We start from the raw sequence: 21625 nt of genomic DNA on the forward strand, positions 1-21625 counted from the left end.
ACTAGCCTTTACTCCCAGAACAATGGGTGCCTACAGGTTTTTATACAGATCAGTACATGTTTCTCGGTGAATATCAGTTGTGTTATCAAGTATTATATACATGCATTTCGGTTGGTTACATTACAGTGAATATAATCATAGCTGTGCATTGGTATTATTCTATTAATTACAGTTTCAAAATGACAGTGGTGTTGCACTATTCTCATTTCTTTATTGATTACATAGTTTCAGAATCATGGCTGTATCCTGGTGTACACTAAATTCATTTTATTAATTTATGAACCGGGTCGTCAGTTTATTTCTAATGGTCTACACTTGTTAAAACATTAAAACATGAATTTAATATTAAACCATAATAAGTAAAACAGACTAGATTGTGTTACCGTGTTCAAAGATTGTCCATCCATCTTCAAACCGCTTATCTTGCACACAGAGTCGCGGGGGGGTAACACAGATTTTTATCATGTTTATTATGCATCTATCCTCTAGGAATCACTGAGGCTGACATCCTTCACATATGCACGATAGACTGGAACACATCTTGGAGGCAACCTCCAAGCTACAGCTTGCATGCTGTCAGGATTTAGTTTTATTAAGTGCTCATGACATGACATAGAAGAGAACATGTATTGTCTGTATTTGTTTACTTAACACTGGCGTAAGAGCCTTTAATTAGAAGTTTGCATTGTTCTTACTCATGTCTTTCTTGATTACAATTTGTACATTAAAAAAAATAAAAAAACAAAAGAATGTACTGCTTTACTGTGGTTCAAGGAAGTGGTCATTTGTATGGGTTAACTGTATTGGTATTGAACACTTGAATGAAATAATCATCAAAGAACTTCAGAAACTAGGGCATATGTGAATAGGAATTCCAGTCCAAAACAAGAACTGTTGGCCATCATCATGTCCTGGTGGAGCATCTTCTAGTCTGGAAGTGGCTGGGGAGCTTCAATTTACATCATACATCATACACACCATGCATAGAATTATATCTTTACCCCATTTTGTATGCAGATTTTGCACCATCAATCATCGCCATCATTCACGTCAGACGAGTCTCAACAACCCCACACACAAATGTAAAGCATCTACAAATATGAATATAAATCATAATTTATTCATGTGTGCATTGAAATGTATTTGTAAATCCTTCAGTGTCCATTTGCAATTATTGAGACTGATCTGACCCCATAGAAAGGTGGTGGATTTTTTCATTGTCCTCCACGGTGTCCTGTTTCTCCTGGGTTAGGTTGTTGTGGCAACCATAAACATTCTGTGGGAGCATGGACGGTTGTTATGGGAACGGTCTGTGAGAGCGTGAAGGACGGGGGACTGAGCGAGTTTTTGGGCAGAGTGGTCGAGTCACTGCGGCGGTGACAACATAAGGTTTGTATAATATCGCTCAGTAAAACGATCGCAGCTGCTTTTGTTTGAGATGTAAATTCAGGGCAGTCTTTAATGTTTGACAGACGGAAGTCAACGGTCGTTCAACATGGATGTAACCCAAGCCTTCTGTTTACGTATTTCCTACCCTATGCATGCTTCTTCAAAAAACATATTCTTTCATATTATCTGATGATCCGTGTGTGCAAGCGCCCCTTTTTGCAAATGGCTAACTTTAGTCAATGAGAAGTTATGAAAGCCTCAGTCAGCTCTGTCCAGATTTAGATGACTCCTTCGGACAATACAAATGTGCAATGTTTATTCCTCAACAGCTGAGGATACCATGTCTAACAGTGAAGAGGTATGGAAATGGTAAGAAGGCATTTGTAGATCTATCCATCTATCTCTCTCTTTGTCTGTCTGACTGTCAGAACTGAGCACTGCTTGCTGATCGGCTGGACAGAGAAGTATATAACCATGCAACAAATGTCACGTAAGTGAATAGAGATCTGCTTTTTCAAATGCATCCAGGTGTTGTGCTCACAGTTAGTTATTTACTGAAATCAAGCAGTTTCTCTCTGCAACAATCCACAGTGGCTCCCGTGGAGGGGACGTTACATCGCAGAGTGCCGACCCTGCCAGCGATCAAGCCAGACAGGCTAAAAACAGCTAAAGCACTAGTGGCAAAAGCAGTCAAGGTGATTTTATCTACACGTAAGATGTCACTATAAGAACTCATCATTTCCATGTGACCCTTTCTGTCTCTCTTTCACAATTTCTCAGCTGAAGAAAGTGTTTTCAGTGCAGGGACCGTACCCTGTGATCCGTGCCGCCTTGTGGGCCAGAGGGTGGGTGGAACGTCGTGTCCCCCATCCGGTCCAGAGAGCCAGTCATTGCCATGGCAACAGGGAGGAAGATGGTGATGGCAGTGCTGAGGTTACTGGTGAGAGAACGGAGGACAAATTCCTAATTGGAGCACTAGTTTAGATGAAAACATGGATACTCCTACACAGGATGAATTACATTGTGTGCTACATTACAGACAGCAATCTATGACAATGACATGTACTCGCTCAACACACCCCTCTTCTCGTATAAGCCTGCAAGCAAGTGCGCGCACACACAGTCTTTCCTTATCTCTTTCCAGAGAGAGTGGGTGAAGGCGAGAAAGAGGAGAACCTTGATGACATGTATGACCTCATGGTAAGACAACCATCTAGTGAATCAACATCACACGGACGTCTTGAAGCAATCAAATAAGCCATGTTGGGTTTTTTTACCATTACTTCACCTCCCTTTGTATTTTTCCATAACACTATGTATTCTAACTCACCCAACTTAATTTCTTCAACCATTTCTAGTCTCGCCTGGTTCGAAATGAAACAACATATTTCCACTGGACACTACGTCGTGATTACGTAGACTTTCGCTCCTTACGGAATGAACAAATGACCAACCACTACGCAAATTCTGGGACGTTTACTACCAAGGTCTCAATATTATCTAATGACTGATGGCACATTTACAAGCTTAAACTTTGAAGAGAGGTCAGCTACTGCTGTGTCTCGTACAGTATGAACATATGTTTGGTTTCTTTCAGGTTGGCCTCTGTGTGAACCTGCGTAACCTTCAGTGGTTTGATACAGCAGATCCTGACACCTTCTTCCCAAGGTGCTACAGGCTTGGGACAGAGGATGAAAAGCAGGCTTTCATAGGTCAGCTGTACGGCTCTGTAACACATATCCAAAGATTTGCTATTATAGACTCAAAGATGATGCACAAAGTAACAAGTGGACTCGTCACAGGAGCTTTCGTAGTTTTATCCGTGATTCACAATCAACAAAACTAAATTCCCTTTCTCTCTTTATTGAGATCTCATTCTGTTTTCTATGACAATGAAGATGATTTCAGGAAGACAGCATGCACCAGCCTGCTGCAGCATGTGGTTAAGACAAGCAGATGGAGGAGAGATGGAGCAGAGGGTGAGGAGAAAAAAAATGCCCCAAACAGATGGTACATGGCCATGACTCTATGACACCGATATGTTTTCTTTCTCCACAGACTTAGATAATGTGGAGCATCGATTTGTTGGTCCGGAGCTGATTGACACAGCTTTGCACGTCTGTCAAGAGTTTCTCAATATTTTAGATCACAGAGACATTGATGTTACCGTAGAAACATCGGCTTCAGTGGAAGAGCAACATTGGGTGGAGTTTTTGCAGGACTACTACATGGTTGTGCAGTAAGTGTGTTTTCCAGGAGCTTCCTGGGTTTGCTTCTTATTCTTCTACTTAGGTAAAACTACCGTTTTATTAGATGAGGTTCAGCACTGATAATATCTTATCATACATACACCACATACATATGTGCATGGCTTTATACAACACTATCTATAATTAATGTTAAGACTCAGATTGATGTTAATTATAGAGTAAGTTTGCATTAAAGACATATTTCATAATTCTTAATTCATATTTTTGTAATTCTTTTCCATTGGGAATAAACATGATGTCTATGTATGTACTGTTACATAAATACCTTTCTGGAGTAAAGCATGATAGTAATATGTAGTGAATTAACTCATTGTGTGAGTCTAATGTTTGTGTATAGTAAAGGTGCATTGATCAGGGGTAGCAGTGTGTTTGTGGAGCGCTGCCAGGCCACTTTAAACAAAATGCAGGAGGCTTGCCCTCAGCTGGATACTGATGGACTAAAAAACATCTGGATCATCAAACCAGGTGCCAAGTCGAGAGGACGGGGTGAGGTTTTAAGAAAATAATAATGATAGTTACATAATCATCGATTGATAACTATAATAATGGTCCCTACATAGCTTATAGCTTTAGTATGACCAATAAAAGTGAGCCTAGTATTTATTTAGGAATGTTGAATGCAGTTTTGATTTGGTTAAGCCGATTGTGGGTCCTTACTCCTCTTCCATTTCCCCCCAACCACCCAGGTATTATGTGTATAAATCGTCTGGAGGAGATTTTGGCACTTGTGGACAGTGACAGAGCCCTGACAGAGAGTAAGTGGGTGGTTCAGAAATACGTTGAATGTCCTCTGTTGGTCCACGGCACCAAGTTCGACATCCGTCAGTGGTTCCTCATCACCGACTGGAACCCTCTGACGGTCTGGTTCTACAGCGAGTGCTACCTGCGATTCTCCACCCAGCCATACTCAACAAACACTCTGGACAGGTCAGACAAAAGAGAAAAATGTACTATTTACTTTCACTTTTCAACATTTCAATGCATGTTTAACACTTACCACCTTAATGGCCTCACTTCCGTTATTTTCATCAGCTCCGTCCACCTGTGCAACACTTCCATCCAGAAGCACTTTCAGCCGTCCTCTGAGCGCCATCCTGCAGTGCCGGTGGAAAATATGTGGTCGTGCAGTCAGTTTAGGGCGTATCTTCAGCAGCAGGGCCGTGGGGCAGAGTGGGAGTCAGTGGTGGTCACGGGCATGCAGCAAGCAGTGGTCCGTACCCTGCAGACAGCCCAAGACCTGGTCGAGCCCCGCAAGGCGAGCTTTGAGCTCTACGGAGCCGACTTTGTGTTGGGCCGAGACCTGAAGCCTTGGCTCCTGGAGATCAACGCCAGTCCGACTATGGCCTGCTCCACTTCTGTGACCGCTCGCCTCTGCCCAGCTGTGCAGCTGGACATTCTGAGGGTGGTGCTGGACAGACGGACGGATCCTAGTGCTTACACAGGAGGCTTCCAGCTAATCTTCAAACAGGTCAGAATGTATTTACACAACATGCAAAGGGCGTTCATTTCTAGGTGAATTACTTTGAATAATAGAAGTCTTCCTTCATCACCCTTCCAGGCTGCAGTTGAAGTTCCTCCGTATGTGGGAGTGAACTTGCTGGTGGAAGGAGCCCCCGTACGGCGATCCAGACACCGACTTCAAAAACAAACTGTTTTTTCTAGTCCAACTCTCGCTATCCATTTCTCTCCAGACCGGTCTTTGTCAGAAAAAGTTGAAATGACACAAAAACCATCGAGTCAGAGGTACGCACTCACCGCTTTCTGCCACTCAGGCAAGGAGAAGCACACCGCTGAAGAGAAAAACAGACAGCTGACCACATCTTTTCAGCGGGAACGAGAGGGGAGGACAAATATCCAGAACACCTCCTGTGTTGACATCGCCTGTCGCAGTCTGCCGTGTGAACACCCTTCGATGGTACACACTGAACCTCAGAGAAAAGCTCGACGTCTGGGTTTGGGCCTTGGTGCCAAAGTAGCAACTCTGGTCCCACGGAGCTTTTCCTTTTCCCTCAGCCCTCCTGTCAACACAGGCCATCAACCACTCGTCTCCAGATCCGTTCTTCCCCAGACAGCTTTTAAACTCCAACAGAGATCTCCTATTAGGGGCTTTCCTTCACTCCCGGGCCCTCTTCCTACCATGGAGGTCTTTAGCTTGCAACCGAGCATTGTGTCTGGTACCACTGCCTGTCGTAATCCACACTTGTCCTTTCACCACAGTGTCCACAAGCGTCAGTTATTCCGCTGCACGGAGGAACATGAAAATGATCGGTATTAAGTGTCAAAGAGACCGGAGCCTGATGAGCAACAAATAAAATATTTAAATCACAACCTATTTGCTTGTAGAATCATTGTAATCCTTTGAATGGCATCAGGTTTTGTCTGTAGAAACTTGAGAAAATCAGGGTGAGTGGCAGAGGTGAGACTCTTTCAAGTCATCCACATACAGGCCTTAAATTTACAACGGAAATATGAATACTTTTACATTGTGGCACACTATCAGGAGTTAAATATCAGACATAACAAACATTTATAGTGTTAAATTTGAATAATGTTTGAGTTTAGCTGACTAAACTGTAATTATATCTGTATGTTTTACAATTATGTTGTGACTGTGTTGAAGTTTATTTTCACAGAAACAAATCAAAAAAAGTTATTTAAAAGTGAAAGTTTCCAGTATTGTAGATATTTCAAGGTGGCTGTGACAAAAAATAGTACAACAAAACATCTGGTTTGATGCTCGGCAGATACATAATCAAAGGGATATAGGTATTTAAAATGGCCAGCAGGTGGCAGCACAGGCTAAATGATCAGGATGCATTCTTTTCCAAAGCCTTTTTAGCAGAAAAGCCTGTCAGTTATTACCCAGATGTTGCCACATATTTGCCAACATAAGTTTCCTGAAAAATTTCCATTCAAATCAATTCATTTACCTGCAACTTACCTGAGCGGAAAATGTGTTAAAATTACAAAGTAACTTTAAACTTAAACTTTTTTACTACCTTTTTACTGAGGTCCATAACTCCAAATCAAGTACTGAAATTGGCCAACTGTAAGAAATATTATTTCATAAGATGGACAGGAATAGAAACAGACAGGAAACAATGAGGAGTGGCAAGTATGACGTGCTTAAGATGCTTAAGCATCTTAAACTCTAGGCCTCAATTGTCCAACTTCTGAAATTATGATTAAATTATTTAAAGCAGCATCTGATTATGGCAATTGGTTAAACTAGCTATTTCCAGCCAATAAAAATGTTGCTGACTAGAAGCAGATGGATCCAGATGATTGCCTCAGGAGCTCAACTGGAACGGTTTACGCTCATGTGTTGTCACTTCATGTCGTGTTAGTGTGCACGTACACTTTACCAGCAGGAGAACCAGGCAACAGATGTGCCGTTCCGTAAGTGTTATCGGTGACATGCATTTTGTGACATTATGAAGTAACTGTTTGCATTTCATTGCTAAATGTTTTAACACACACTCTGCTTATCTTTCATACATACTGGCAATTTTCCACGGAAAAAAAATACTTTATTATTACACTTATTATAATGTATACCAACATTTATAGACAAAATATGTACAACAAACATCTTTCACGTAGGTCCTAAAATATAAAATCTCATGTACCTCTTTCTATAGAAAACTAGTCTTCTGGTAAAACGTTTACATTCAACTTCTGTTCTCCTCACCCATTTGACTCCAGTACTCATTCATAGTACAAAGAATAAACATCTGAGAGATTTATCTACTTTTCACAAGTAAAAGGCAACAGCACAAACAAACACCAGGTTTGACTTGAGCAGAAACAGATGTTGAGTTTGCAGACCAGGTCCAGCACAGTGCTACAGTATGTACACAGTTTTCTGAGTACACAACGTACAATTGTCTGCACTCTGCCCACTTCCCATCTCTCCTAATGGACCGAGTGCAAGAACAGGTATCAAAAATAGAAATGTACAAGAAGGCTATGAACAATAATTACAGGAAATCCATCTGAACGGTCTGTTTGACTTGTCATTATTTGTGGTCATGTGGTGGCCCATGTCTACATCCATGCATTCATTGGGTGTACCTTCACTCATATATGTCCACATTTGAGGAAATCCGTGTATCTTATGATGCCAGTCATCATAGTGTCAAAGGGTTCAAAGGGCATTCTCAGTAATGAGCGTGATGGTGACCTAAAGGACATGGTCAACAAACTTTGGATGAAGGGTTACCACAAAACATTTGGTGAAACACTTTCTAAAGTACAAAGATGGCGTGTCTCTATCGCAGCTACAAGATGCATCAGTCATTGGCGTTTAAACTTTAATAGCAGCATCTAAAACGTATCTTTCTTTACATTCAACCAAGTGTGTGTGTGTGTGTGTGTGTGTGTGTGTGTGTATGTAGGGCAGGTCCAGTTTATACGATACATTTATACCACTGGGCATTTAACATTCATCAGAGCATTGCATTCTGCCAGTGTGGACGGATGTAGCTTTCGCCTCCATCTCCTCTTGATCATATATAAAAGTCCTCCAGCTTAAAGTTTTAACTCCAGGCTGAGGAACGGAGAACAGGAATGCGGATGGGTTATGAAAAGGCTCGGCCACCTTTTCGTTCCTACCACAGTCTCAACTCCTGGGCACTAGAACAGGATCACCTCGTCGCCCTATTCTCTCAGTCTTTGGCTTCCTGGTTGAGGGGTGGTACTTGCTTTAACGCCTGAAGGAGGGCAGGGGAGTCCATGGGGGTCTGAGCAACGGCTGGGGCAGGTGAGCCCCCACCGGGAGACACTACCAGCTGAGGTGGAAGCGGTCTTTCGTTCTGCATCCCGGCTGCAGAGCCTCCCAAGCCAGGGTAGAGCATGGGCATGGCCCCGGGGTACCAGCATTTCTCCAGCATTGGCAGGTAGGCCGCAGCAGAAGGTGGAAGGAGGTAGAAAGGCATGCAGAGGGGAAGCGGGGGAGTTGGACGGTTGGGGGAGACGCTCATGTAACTGCCATAACTGCTGGAGGACGATGAGGTTGACGATTCTCTCCCTGAGAGCGGCTCGTCCTCTGGCGACTCCGCCCGGGGGCGTTTTTGGCGAGGCTCCTCATCCTCCTGCTTGATACTGGAGCTCTGGCTTTCGCCCAGCGCTCGCTTCAGCTGGCTCTCATGACCGTAGTAATCTGGGCGTCCCTGCTGCGCCCCGGAATCAGCCTTCTCCAGCTCGCCACCATAGCCGCTGTCTGTATCCGTATCACTGCCGCTCTGCTCACTGCTGATTGGAGCGTGCGCCCGCTGGATGACGGGTACGCAGTTCCTGCCGTAGCCCTCGCTGGGTTTAGGGGCTAAGCCGGCGGGCGTCTCCTTGTTAGGTTGGTGCTGGTGGTAGGCAGGAATTTCTTCACATTGTGAGCTGGGAGGAGTTCCTGGTTGGACCGGACTTTGCAGCACCTCTGCGGCCAATTTATGAAGGTAAGTGATCACATGGGATGGTGCGAAATCTCCATCAGTTTCATGATTGCCCAGATACTGGAGCATCTCCTTGGCGCAAATGTGGAAGCCAGAGCGAAACATCTCCTCTGACTTCTCCTGGTTGACAGCAGGCTGATCTGTAAAGAAACAAGAAACCACAGTCAGAAGTGCTGCTGTTTGACACAGGTGTCCTTTTTTCAATGAATGAAACTATATTTGAAGTCACTTAGTTGCCTGTAGTTCTAGATAATCACTCCATTGTTTATTCATCTTGGTCATTTGCTCGCTCTCCACTAAACCCATCCTGCCGCATGAGTATTTTTGTGAGTGCACAGCAGCTGTGTGTCAGTGGTCTGTAGCTCACCAATTTGCATGCCGTTCTGCAGAGCAAGGATCTTCTGCTGCTGCTGCTCCAGAACAGAGGTGAGGGCTTTCACGTGCTTGAGCGTGAGCTCTAAAACCACAGCCTTCTCCAGATGGCCCAGAGTCTGTGAGAAAGACACGCAGTCAGCACATCTTCAACTGTTATACAACACAGAGAATCTACACTTTACTGCTCCTGTTGACGGTCATACCATCAAAATTCTACAACAGCCGCAGTAAAAGGGAAAAATTAAGGGCAACATATACAATTTGATATGCGATTCTATGTATTTCATGTGCAGTCTGATTGACTGAAAGTTACGTTTTGTTCTTTATTGGATTGAATACAATTTGGAAACTACCCAGTTTAAACCAAGGCACGTGACAGAAGACACGTCCTCTTCAGTGTGAGCTGCTGACGCACTGAGCCGGAGAGGACGCGATACCCACGCGCGGCCACTAGGCGGCGCCTGACACTCGGTGTCCCGTTTTTCCCTCCCGGCCACAGCCCAAACTTACCGTGAGTTTCAGGTGCTCCGGTAATAAATCTTTCAACTGAGCGATACACTCGTTTATCCGGTCACGCCTTTTCTTCTCAATGAGCCTGTGAGGCAGCTTGTAGGTTTCCTGCGAGAATAAACAGCACGGTCGGTTCAATTGAGCGGATCCCAGACGCACGCGGATATAATTAGCTCTTAATGATGAGAGGAGTTATGTAATAACATAAACTAGGTCAACCATTTATGGTACTACGGGACTTTGGCTAGCTAAATGCATTCCTGGAAGTTCACTTCCTTTAATTAACATGTGGTTGTAACTGAATAAACAATATAATCGCGGACCTTGCTCTCCTCTCCTCTCTTCATTCCTCGTCTGGGTTTATAAACATACATCGGGAAATCCATCCTAAAGGAAGACAAAGAGGATAGTTAATGGTCAGGTGAAGATACAGAACATTAGCAGAATGGGTACGTGCGTTTGAGGAAACGCTTTTCAAAGTCTAACTTACCCCAGCAAGTCGGACGGATCCACCTGGAGTTTGGACAGAGGAGGCGGATGCGCGCTGGGGATTCGCTCCATTCTCTTCAATCCAATCGCATTCAATTTCTCCAATGAGGTTACAAATACAAACGCATGTATTCAAGAGTTCTGAAGGTTGACAGGGGTGGGAGCAGTTCGTAAAATATACCGAAATGCCGCAAGAAATATATATATATATATATATATATATATATATATATATAATCTGCAGCGTCCAAAAGGCAAAGCGGAATCGAACCGTTATAAACGGTGTTTTTACGCGTGAAAATAGTTTCGGGTTGGACCCTGCGATTTTCCACGCCGTAGTCCTGACGTGGAAGAAAGGCAAACCCTCTTGGTGGCGCGTTGGGGAAGTGGGAGGGGGGAGGACACAGCGACGAGTTAAATAAACCCTCTGACTCTGCGCTCCGCCTGACCCACCTCCCGCACATGAGGCTCACGTGTTGCGCGGCGCTGTCTCGGCGGCGGAGGGACGGCCCGCTGTGCGCCGGCGAGGCCCATTGGTTGGCTGAATGCGGCTGACGTCAGAGCAGGGGGGCGGCGCGTGTCCCATCCCGTGTACCACCACGCTGATGTGCATCCTAACCGGGCAGAGCGCGCCACGCCGCAGGGAACGTGTCGGCGGCTGGCGGCGGGCCTGAGACACGGGAGCCGAGTGGTGGTGTACAATGGGGAGATGTACAATAACACAATGCAAACCCTCTGGTGGAGTAGAACTGTTATTACTGATACAGCGCAGTGATGCTACAAAGGAGTACCGCGCGTTTTATCAGGCGGCATTTGTTTTTATTGTTTTGCAATCACAATTTTATTGAGTTAAAGTTGAGATTAGATCAGACCCTGATAAATTGGTAATACACGTGCACCATGTGCGTGGATTAGAGTGCGCGGTGGCTTTGTTGTCATGAGGCGATGCAGACTGTCACGTTGATCTCATGGCCCCGGCAGCCCGCTGAGCACGCGGGGCGCATGCAGCACACGGCGGCGGCCTAATGCGGTCTATAACCTCAGATCTCACACACACGCACGCACGCACGCACCTCGGTGGTTCGCTGCCATTTGCAAGAGAAAAAGGTGCATAAAGACCCAAAGCACCTTTACATTGAATTGTCACGATTCCTCACTCAAAAATCTCTTTACACAGCATACATCTATAAATCCTTATGCACGTGTTTAGAGGAGGTCCGTGATAACGTTATTTTTTCTAGATATTTTCATAAAGAGAACACAATAGGGTTTTATCTTCTCATGGCAAATACAATGACAGTTCCAAACAATTACAGGTCGTTTGCTGCACAAGGACAGATTATCAAGGTCAATAAGAGTCAGCATAATAAATCCCATTAATATTCATTACTTTTTCCTCTGGTCAAGGTGCAGATTGGGTGGAAACGAATATTTGATTACTGATATCTATTCGTTTGATCAAAATGAGTTGGACTAAATCAATTTAATCCTATTTCATGAAAGTTCTTACATAGGAAATCCTGCACACAAATAGATAGTTCTTCCAATGACTTATTTCTTTGAGTGCTGGATTGGTATTTCATTTAATTATTGCTGAAGTGGAATTTCAAGTTTTCAATTTATCTGTCCCAAAATGTCAGAAAATCCATTGAGCAAATTCTCTGCATTAACTGTATCATATGAAATCATGCTTAAGGAGAATCTTGTTACTTTCGAAACCTTCCCTTTCAAGACAGGAACAAAACAATGTTCTCTCATAAGCCAGATGAGGCAGAGAGAGTTGTTACTTCTCATTTAATCAAGAGCTAGAACATTTGGATCACCAGAGATAAATATTGCACATATTAGCTGTTAAGGGTTTTCACTTAATAGTCCTGATGATTGAGCTCCCATCTTCAAAATAGTAAGAAAGCGGCAGCTGTCACAATTCTTTTAAGAGCTATCCGACCTGACGACAAAGTTTTCATCAACAGATTTTTTAGTTTCAGAAAAGTATCTTTCAGAAGTGTTCAACAAACAAAGGTCTGTTAGAAAATTCCTGGAATATAATTAAATAAAAATGTGGCTTGCAACAGGATTCAATAATTGCAATATCACTTTAACCCATGGTTACAGAGATGCAGCCTTAATTAAATAAAAAAACAAGCTGTGGGAACGTGGTTAACGCACAAATAACACGATTAAATTGGAAATATATATATTTTTTTAAATCCTTATACTGGCACATTTGTTTTAGTTCACTTCTATAGCTTGACATGGTTTGTAAGCAACAAAAAAGGTATTTTCTATTTACTTTAACAACATTTTCTTCATAATGTTAAAATGTCTGATGTTAAATGTTTAACAAATTGCAAACAATATTGTGTGATATACAAGTAGAAGACCACTGGCACTGCTTGAATGTTAATGATTAATTAGTTAATCATTTGTGGATGACCACAGACACACAGAGTTCATCTGCCGGCAAGCTCCAAATGGACTTCCTTTCCCTTCCATCTGACCTTACCATGCTAGAAGCATGACGTTTTAAGCCAATAAGCGGATAAACACATAATACAACGTGCAGACGCTCTTTGTTTTACACACTCATTTATTTAAATAGACTTCATGAATAGGATGTACAATTTGGACACAAACCATCCACCGCTATAAAAGTTCAGTTTGGTCGAGCAGCACTCCAAATAACTAATCTACTATTTTCCCCCCTCGCAGATGCTCAAACACTCAGTCATTCTCAAGTGGATCTTATTTGTGTGCGCTACAGAAAATATTAGTGCCTCAGGACTAAATTAATGACAGATTACATAATTCAGTGCCAAATATGAAATCTAATATCTAATTTCAGCAACGATCTAAATTTTCTCCCGAATTCATTTGAGTTCTACATTATGCTTTCGATGGGACTCCACATCACTGCTCTCGTCAAGCACAACATGCAACCAGCTTTAGAGTGAAGCAGTCACATGATGTGCTCCTCCTTCACGGGCGGTCCAGGCTTTGTCATAGAGAGGTTACTTACAGGTCAGCATTGTTACCCCGCAAAAGCCTTTTTAATCTCAAGTGTCCTGGAGGAAAAAGAACCTTCATTTCAGATTGCAAAATGCTAAAGTGATAATGAACGGAACAAAAACTTTTTTGTTTTTTTCATTTATCTCCATATTTCAAATTTCATTATTTGAAATCAAATACTAGTTCCCAAAAATAGTCTATTCTTATTTCGACATTGCATATCATTAAGTATTCCTATTGCTGTCGGACAAAAGCAAAATGTGTCGCAAAGTTCATACAAACCTTTAAATATACTAGTGACCCGAGTTTGCTGGAGCAACACAGGATTAAAACGTCAGTAAAAGGCCACATGAGAGCAACACCTCAACAGGAACAAGGTGTGAACTTTGGCATCTTGTCAGCTTGGTGCGATGCAGAGGGCACTTCGGCTAGTAATGGTGAAGTCAGTGTTTTCATCTTCTAAACCCAGAGGACTTGCTTGTCAGGTCCCGAGGCACTTTGTTGCACACTCCGCCCACACAAACACATCCACTCTGCAGGCTGCCAGTAACGTACTCATAACTTTCACTTCACACGGACACTCTGGAGCAGGCATGTACAAACACTTATCGTAGGAGTTTGTGGTGTAGTACGCAGTCTGACATCAACCTAAATAAATACTGGAGACGGACATTTTTTTGGCATTCTCCTGTATAACATGTGGCGCACAGGCAGAAGTGCGAAGGCACCGGTGATACTGGCCCCAAGGGCCCTTAGGCAGGTTGCTGTGGATTGATGTTCATGTGCGGGGGATGACCAAGAAGACCAATTCGTTGCTTCTGCTTCCTCTGCTCGGTCATCTGCGTGTGAAAAAGGGTAGTATAAAGATCATTGCAATCTTGAAAACAATGGAGGATTCATACAGATACAAAAAAAGTTATCAATTAATGAGCTTTAGGGGGGCTTGTAGATGTTCTTTTGTTCCCTTTGGACAGAGCCAGGCCAGCTTTGCCCCCTTGGTTCCAGTCTTAATGCTAAGCTAAGCTAATGAGTATCTGACTGAACGGATACGAGAGTGGTATTGATGGTCTCATCGAACATTTGGCAGAATTCTTTTGCCAAGAAAAGTGGTTTTCCCAAGTGAGTTTTTTTTTTACCTTTTCAAAGGGCAGTTATCATTGCACAATGTGACTAAATATTGTGTATTTTTAACTTGTACATGAACAAACCCATTCAAAAAGAGGAGCAGCAAAATACTGAAAATAAACCACTTTAGGTATTAGCTTAAGCTGTCTGAGTCACTAGTTCCATAATGGTGATTGTAGAACAGTAAGCAGCCAATCCGCTGTTAGTCTTCATCATAATGTGGTGGCCTATAACCTTCCAATGGCCGTCTATGACCTGCCAATGGCTGTACCGTCTCAGACGCAGGGAAAATAAATACATCATGGGAGATATACTACAAAGTTAAGGTGTGCATGGTTTATGGTCTCATTCTCTACCTGTTCCTTGAGCTCAGTCAGCTGTCCAGACAGGTTAGAAACCAGCCTCATGGTCGTCTCAAGCTTCTCCTGAAGGTTCCTGATTTCATTTTGCTCCCCCTCGGCATCGCTGCTCACCAGTGACATGGCGCGCATCCTCGGGAACCAGTCCAGGTTGTGCTCCTGCGGTTGACAGAGCATAAAACAAAAGGAATAAGTCATTTCATGAGGTTGGCGCTGCAGTCAACAGAGGGCTTACATCTGAACTCAAAATTGTGCAGGGCATTGACCATCGCTGCACTTGTAACAGTAAAAGACGTTGATCAAGGAATTGTTTTCACGCTTTGGTTTAAGGGTTAGAGTGCAACTAATGTACCCTCTAATACAGTATTCCTGTATGTCGGCACCATTCTGTTTATGTCATTTAACGTGCATGACCTGCATGTCTGTCAGTTAGGGTTAGACAAGAGGAACGCATTATTGTCTGAAGGTGTAAAACACGCCTGTACATGTTTACAAGTCTGACTCTGCAATAAGAAGTTTGATCAGGATGCGCGTATTCAGGGTGTGTCTGTGCTTTTTATTTACCTTGATCATCTCCGCTACGTAGCTTTCTGGGCCTGTATATTCAGTGGAGTCCTTAACATTTACCAGCACAATAAAGAACAGGTAGTGCCACATGTTGTGCTCCTCTTTGATGTGCCCCTCAAAAGTCACCGTCTTGTTGTCAAACTTGTCACGCTCCAGGCCTGCAGAGGGGCAATGATGCAGGTTATTTATGCGTTGCATGTTTAAGCACGTTTAAGAACAAACACCAAAGCTGACAGGAAAATAGTAAGCTAGTCAAAACACATGAAGTCAGGCAGTCTCATTCAGGAAAAAAGGATGTTTTGCAAGAGAGACTGACGAAGAAATTACAGGACAAATGAACTAAGCTACACGCCAGTATCAATAAAGATGCTAAAGACACTCTTTTGCACAATGGAATTTTTTATATATATATATATATTTATATATATAAACATCATTAAGATGCATAAAATACACAATTACGACTGATTTATCTTTCTCAGGTACTGAGACAACGAAATGCAGTTTAGCATCTAACCAGAAAGTGCAAGAGATCAACAATCACTGCAAACAAGCAGTCAAGACAGTATTGGAAATCAAAGTTTCAATGCAACTATTCAACTATAAAGAAGTGTAAAAAGACCGGGTGCCAGAGAAGCATAGCCAGTGTTGTGTAGTTGAATGAGATGAAACTACATAATTTCTCATGCAGTGCAGGTAGAATCTTTTAAAAAGAGGTTTAACATGAGGAGATATTTTAGGTGGACTTGACCAGCGAAACCTCGTTAATATGTTCTACCTACTCTGGTTAAACTGAAGAGCAACAATTGCTCCGTACCATTTAAGTGAACAAAATATGCAATTTGATAGAAAAGTAAAATGGAATGTACAGAACGATATTATAAAAAGAGTATTGTCCTGTAAAAGTGACAATGCATTTGAGTCACACATATAGACCTCTTGTTTTATAGATCATAATAAGGAGTCTGGCAAGTTTGGTTGTCGGCACTTTGGCCTATAAAACCATTTCTTCTTTAAAGAAAAGACTCATCGGTTCCTTTTGTTTCTCTGGGTGCTATAAACATCCATATTTGGATAAATGGTAAAAGGAGCTTCTGTCTGTGCAGTAATAATATTATGGTTGAGCCGGGGATATATCCTTGGGGGGGGTTAGATTTAAACAAGCACGGGCTACCTCTATGTTTAGACCAACGTTATAAGACACCAAAAGAATAACTAACGTTGCAGCCTTGCGGTTGGTTATACGCCTGCGGCAGTCAGTCAAGTTTCAATTTTCATCCAAAATGTCACCACTTCATTGTTTTATCCCATCAGACATTTGCGTGTTACTGCTTAGTTAGCAAATTTATTCCTGGGTTATTCAAACATTGTTTTTTGTGAGATCCCAAACCCAACTGATGTTAACGCACAACTCATTCACGTTAGCTACAGGCCGACATGCTCAGTAATCCTTCATATTAGTTATTAATAATGATGTGATGAAATACAAACAGCTCTTTTGAGACATTCAGTCAGTTGCTCTTTCCCTTCTCTATGCATAACGGAGAGTGAGTTTAAGCATGAATCATTGAAAAGGAGCTACAAGTAAAAAAAACAAAGCTGCACAGGAAATTCCTGATGTAAATCACTTATTGGCCGAAGACCTAAAAATCCATACGAGCCTGAAAGAAATATTGATGGTTTATAAAACGGAGCCGGATGGATGAGAGACACTTAAGCCCGTAGAGGTCGGCTCCTAATCTCTGCATCTCCTGTTCCCTTTGTGGTTCTTGTGGAAACCATAGAGACCGCTGCTCCCCCTGGGCCGTGGCCTTCTTTAAAATGAGTCAGCCAGGGCTGACGGTTGGCTGGGTGACGTACTCTTCTCATTCCAAATGTTCACCACTTGTCCTGAGTGCGTGACCCAAACATATGTACGCACACACAAGCCTACCTACAATAAATGTACTGCTGGGCTCACGTACGTGTACTTTAAATGCACATATATGGGAATGCGGACATCGCATATGGCTCATCAGTATCAAGTTGCACAAAAACATATGGGGACAAAAAAAGAAAAAAAAGAAAAGGACTTTCTGCTTGTGAGTAAAGTGGGAGTAAATGTCTCAGGGTGTGAGACAGACATGAATTATGGAGGCGAGCAGAGCAGTGGCAGGAAACTCATGACTCAACCTTCTTTGGAACGACAGCTAAGTGAAAGAGAGGGAGTGGAGGGGGAGGGGCCTGCAAGAAAGTGCGTGCACCTTAACAGCCATACCAGAAACCACAAACGCACCATGAAATCCAACACTCTGAAGGGGGATTTTGGACCGAGCGCCACGAGATGGATTGAGGTACTAAGAGTACTAATGATGCACAGTCTTTGAGTCACAGAGCACGGCCCAACAGGCCGATTGGACCAGTAATTCTGGCACTGGAGTGTTAAGAGGTTCGATTTACGATAGACGATATCATTAGGAAAATATTCCAATACAAGTGGCGGCAGAGAACTGTGCCACACATCATGAAAGTGGCAGTGATATATTAGCAGTAAATATATGCTTGTCTAAGTCACCGTGCGATGTAGTCAAATTTTGGGAAGATCAATATAATTAATATAATGTCGTCTTCGTCTTCAAATTGCTTATTTTGTCTGATCAAAACAACAAAAAAAACAAAGAAAATTGTGAAGCGAATACACTTACAGATTCATTTGAGACTAATTGAATAAACAACTGATAATTTGGTTTCATGTGAAGCAACTGGAAAAAAGGCAAACGGAAACAATGGTGCTTTCGAAAGAGATGCAGAGCAGACTCACCGCAGATGAAGCAAGTAGTCTTTAGGACTTCTTCTTTCTTCTGTTTTTCACTCCTCAGGTCAGCAAAAGTGTCAATGATTACGCCAAAGATGAGGTTGAGAACAATGATGATGACCATGAAGAAGAACAGCAGGTCGTATATCACTCTGGCTGCAAACAGCGGCTCCTGCGAATGGACGTGTTCACTTACTTAGTGATTAGAAAAGTCACTTACAAAGTACAAACTACTTGGAAAACAGGGAACAATTTAGAGTAAATTGAACAAAAGAGATATGTGACTTTATTGTGGTAGACAATGACCCATAGGAAAGAGCCTCGAATAAACATATGTGTAGGATGTTATGAGTTTAAAAAGAGGTTAAGCTTAGTCGTCATGGGCGTTAATGGAAACACAAGACCACAAGTGAAACCTGCCAGATGCTACAGTAACAGAGCCGGTCGACCTGATGCAGCCTCGTCCCGTCCGTGTAGCACATCATTAGCCAATTGAGGCACAATGGACGTCAACGTCCACATAGTGTGCTATAAGTGCATTAGTGAATTTAATTTACTAATTTTCCATTTGAGTTAATCCTTTCAAAGTAATGGTCACCAGCCTGAGGAAGTGACACACATTCAAACACATGTGGGTCGCGCTTGTTTTGAAGCAACAAAGTACTTAGCCACCCGCCCACCCATTCTGGATTTTGTGGGTTGAATATGCGACTCTTTGGCCTGAGTTGCTCTTTGAATATGTGAGGCAGATATTCACATCCTCTTTCGAAATCATTAGTGGGGAGTCTGAATTCGGTGGAAATCTATCTTGAGGTTTGACTTCGACAAAAGGCGGAAGAAGTGCAGCTGCAAGGAAACGTTGTGAAACCTTTTTTTTCTTCTTTTAAAAAAAAAAAACAAGTTCAGCACATTGTGGGCTCGTAGCCAGCTCACATGACCCTCGCTCTGCAGCTGCGGGTGACCGACTCACACACACGTCCTATCTTTAGAGCTACATTTACCTCTTTGGAAGGCTTGCGGAGTACATCCCCTACACCTCCTCCGCTCCTCAAGCCGTGACTCAGCACAGTAACGATGCACATAAGTAGAGAGTCGCACGTCCGCTCCATGTCACTGTCCTCCTCACTCTCAGCCACCAAATCTGCAGAGGCAAAGAGGAAAGTGTGTGTATATATATATATATATATAAAGAGAAGGTCATTTACACCGTAATGCTTAGGACAACTAGGACCTATTCTTTTTTTAATTAATGTAACATCAGAAGCATCAAACTGTGGCTCATTATACCTATTAATCTAACTCATGTGATCCAAAATTATTACGCAGGGCAATTTACATTTCACGTAATTTCCTCATCATGCAGGTAGTACTAAGGTTACTTTTATTCAGAAATCATGATGATTTAATAGTTAACTATGTTATTTTCCACAACAATGTAAACACCTCATGCCATATTCATGATAAGTGTAGTGTTATAGTATTCAATGATATGATCATAACAAGCACAATATACCGGTATATCAAGCATAGACCCAAATGAGTTATGATAGACAATCCAAGCAGAAAACCTCTGAGTGGAAATGAATATTAGACATCTGCATGAACAAGGTATGAACTGCTATCGAAATATCCTTGGTTTATTTGCTAAATGTATCATCTGTTGGAACTTTGTTTACCTGTTCGGGTTCACAGTGAGACGAAGGTTAGACAAAATATTAAATATTTAACTAATTTGGTAAAGTTTAGAGTAAATGGACAAATTACCGTGACTTGGTTAAATGGCCCTACTAACATGTGTTCATCATTGGCCAAATCATTAGAGAGTTTTTATGACTTGGCTTGAGGCCGAGGGAACAAACAGGGTCACATGTTGACTTTATTTTAGGTCCATTGAGGTCACATGAGTTTTTTGGCAGTTATGTGACAGTTATAAGGAGTCACATGAATTCAATTGTGAATTGGTGTGAATCTGCAGAAAGAATGCAACTAAAAAAAGGAAACCTAGTTTTTTCCTGAAAGGGCAATGGATGATTCCCCAAAACTTCAGGGTGATCCTCAAGTAATTATTCCAGACAACATGAACAATTCCTACATGAACCACTTCACCTTTTAAACACTGAACAGCCTAGAAACTTTCACCCCGAGCTTTTCTAACCCTGCAACTAAAATAACCACATTATAAACTGTTCTTTTCCAAACTGTCGTTCCCCAAACTACTTTGTTGTATGATCGATGACACGTAATCCACAAAATAACTCATAACATTGAAATACTTATTTTTACAATATGATTTGCTTTTAATTATTGAAATATTGAAATTTTATTAAATAAAACCCAGTGTTGGAGTTGTCTTCACCTTCCTGCAGGGCTTCCGTGGTGCAATTCTCGTCAGTTCCTCCCGGACACATTCCTGCAGACAGGAACTCACCGGCCAGACTGGCTCCATTTTCTAGAGAGTAGGATCAAAAGTTGTACAAGCTTTCTCGTCTTTTCAAAATTAAAAACCTACAATCTGCGGTCATGTCAGAATTATTAAAAGCCATCAAATGTGCCCTCACTCAGAGTTGTGTTGGGAATACGATCCACCTCCAGGATGAAGTCGTCTTTGAAGAAAATGTAGCCAACGATGGAGAACAGGTAGACCAAGATGAGCGCCAGCACGGCGGTGAGCACGATCGAGCGTCCGTTACGAGTCACACTCTTGATAACATTCAGCAAGGTTTCTTCTCTGTATACCAGGTCAAACAGCTACAGAGGCAAAACACATTATGAAACAAAAAGGACATATATCCAACACTATATTCATGCGAAATTGAGTTTTTGTCAACATATGGTGTATTCATTTGGTTTACATACGAACATCTTTTACCTACAAGGAAACCAGCGTTTGCTACAAAGCTACAATGGGAAGTTACACAAGAAAGTACAAGTTGTAAGAAACACATTTGTTTGTTGGATTAATTTTGTGCCTTTAACACTTTGTTTTCTTTTACAATGAATCCTCAGATTTCTGTCCGGCATAAATGACTTGTTATTGAAAATATGTCCCAGTGCATCTGAAGAGGAGCTGCTTGGCCTGGCTGGTTGGACGACCTTTCAGTGTTTGCATTTTCGGTCTAACATGTTATAAAGCAGACCTGAGGAAGTGAACTACTCAACAACAAGGCAAAAAGCAGAAACACCATTAAATAAGGCAGTTAGGACTGGTCGGGGAATCCACCGAAATGGGAAGCTATGGCTTTTCAGAGAAAAGTAATTCTTGACTTATGGTTTTACACAAAATCTGCTTCC

General features: G+C 42.3%; 3 protein-coding genes across 8 annotated transcripts in view; 1 reads left to right on the plus strand and 2 right to left on the minus strand.

Moving 5' to 3' along the window:
- Positions 1 to 1291: 1291 nt before the first annotated feature.
- Positions 1292 to 5991, plus strand: ttll3 (tubulin tyrosine ligase-like family, member 3). 2 transcript variants are annotated; one of them, XM_040203727.2, is made up of 13 exons: positions 1292 to 1389; positions 1818 to 1879; positions 1981 to 2084; positions 2170 to 2329; positions 2534 to 2589; positions 2748 to 2876; positions 2987 to 3101; positions 3288 to 3368; positions 3448 to 3628; positions 3997 to 4145; positions 4346 to 4586; positions 4692 to 5127; positions 5218 to 5991. In XM_040203727.2, the coding sequence occupies exons 2-13, from the start codon at positions 1864 to 1866 to the stop codon at positions 5932 to 5934; spliced, it is 2385 nt and encodes a 794-aa protein (XP_040059661.1). In that variant the 5' UTR covers positions 1292 to 1389; positions 1818 to 1863; the 3' UTR covers positions 5935 to 5991. The 2 variants fall into 2 exon arrangements, with proteins under 2 accessions (XP_040059661.1, XP_040059662.1); XM_040203728.2 differs by having other exon boundaries at positions 1313 to 1389; positions 2189 to 2329.
- Positions 5992 to 7167: 1176 nt separating this feature from the next.
- On the minus strand, positions 7168 to 10966 carry LOC120835401 (class E basic helix-loop-helix protein 40). Of its 2 annotated transcripts, XM_078092128.1 has the most exons (6): positions 10757 to 10894; positions 10482 to 10612; positions 10315 to 10378; positions 9992 to 10099; positions 9474 to 9597; positions 7168 to 9246 (listed from the first exon to the last, which is right to left on the minus strand). In XM_078092128.1, the coding sequence occupies exons 2-6, from the start codon at positions 10550 to 10552 to the stop codon at positions 8327 to 8329; spliced, it is 1287 nt and encodes a 428-aa protein (XP_077948254.1). In that variant the 5' UTR covers positions 10553 to 10612; positions 10757 to 10894; the 3' UTR covers positions 7168 to 8326. The 2 variants fall into 2 exon arrangements, with proteins under 2 accessions (XP_077948254.1, XP_040060237.1); XM_040204303.2 differs by having other exon boundaries at positions 10482 to 10966.
- Positions 10967 to 13052: 2086 nt separating this feature from the next.
- The window catches only part of LOC120835398 (inositol 1,4,5-trisphosphate-gated calcium channel ITPR1), a 53395-nt gene continuing 44822 nt past the window's right edge, over positions 13053 to 21625 (minus strand). For all 4 annotated transcript variants that reach the window (XM_040204299.2, XM_040204298.2, XM_040204297.2 and 1 more), the window contains 7 exons: positions 20893 to 21082; positions 20691 to 20783; positions 19336 to 19475; positions 18341 to 18506; positions 15538 to 15698; positions 14971 to 15132; positions 13053 to 14328 (listed from right to left, as the gene is read on the minus strand). In XM_040204299.2, the coding sequence (XP_040060233.1) occupies positions 14242 to 14328; positions 14971 to 15132; positions 15538 to 15698; positions 18341 to 18506; positions 19336 to 19475; positions 20691 to 20783; positions 20893 to 21082 (999 nt within the window). In that variant the 3' untranslated portion in view covers positions 13053 to 14241. The remainder of the gene's footprint in view (positions 14329 to 14970; positions 15133 to 15537; positions 15699 to 18340; positions 18507 to 19335; positions 19476 to 20690; positions 20784 to 20892; positions 21083 to 21625) is intronic.

Source organism: Gasterosteus aculeatus, chromosome 17 (genome assembly GCF_964276395.1).
Source record: "Gasterosteus aculeatus chromosome 17, fGasAcu3.hap1.1, whole genome shotgun sequence".
Classification (NCBI taxonomy): domain Eukaryota; kingdom Metazoa; phylum Chordata; class Actinopteri; order Perciformes; family Gasterosteidae; genus Gasterosteus; species Gasterosteus aculeatus.

Bases quoted from the DNA above. Each gene is read 5' to 3' on its own strand.
- LOC120835401 (XM_040204303.2), bottom strand. From the start codon at position 10,552: ATGGAGCGAATCCCCAGCGCGCATCCGCCTCCTCTGTCCAAACTCCAG. The intron at 10,379-10,481 runs GTAAGTTAGACT...GTCTTCCTTTAG, and splicing joins GATCCGTCCGACTTGCTGGG to GATGGATTTCCCGATGTATG. The intron at 10,100-10,314 runs GTCCGCGATTAT...TTATTCTCGCAG, and splicing joins AGAGAGGAGAGGAGAGCAAG to GAAACCTACAAGCTGCCTCA.
- ttll3 (XM_040203727.2), top strand. The intron at 2,590-2,747 runs GTAAGACAACCA...AACCATTTCTAG, and splicing joins ATGACATGTATGACCTCATG to TCTCGCCTGGTTCGAAATGA. The intron at 3,102-3,287 runs GTCAGCTGTACG...ATGACAATGAAG, and splicing joins TGAAAAGCAGGCTTTCATAG to ATGATTTCAGGAAGACAGCA.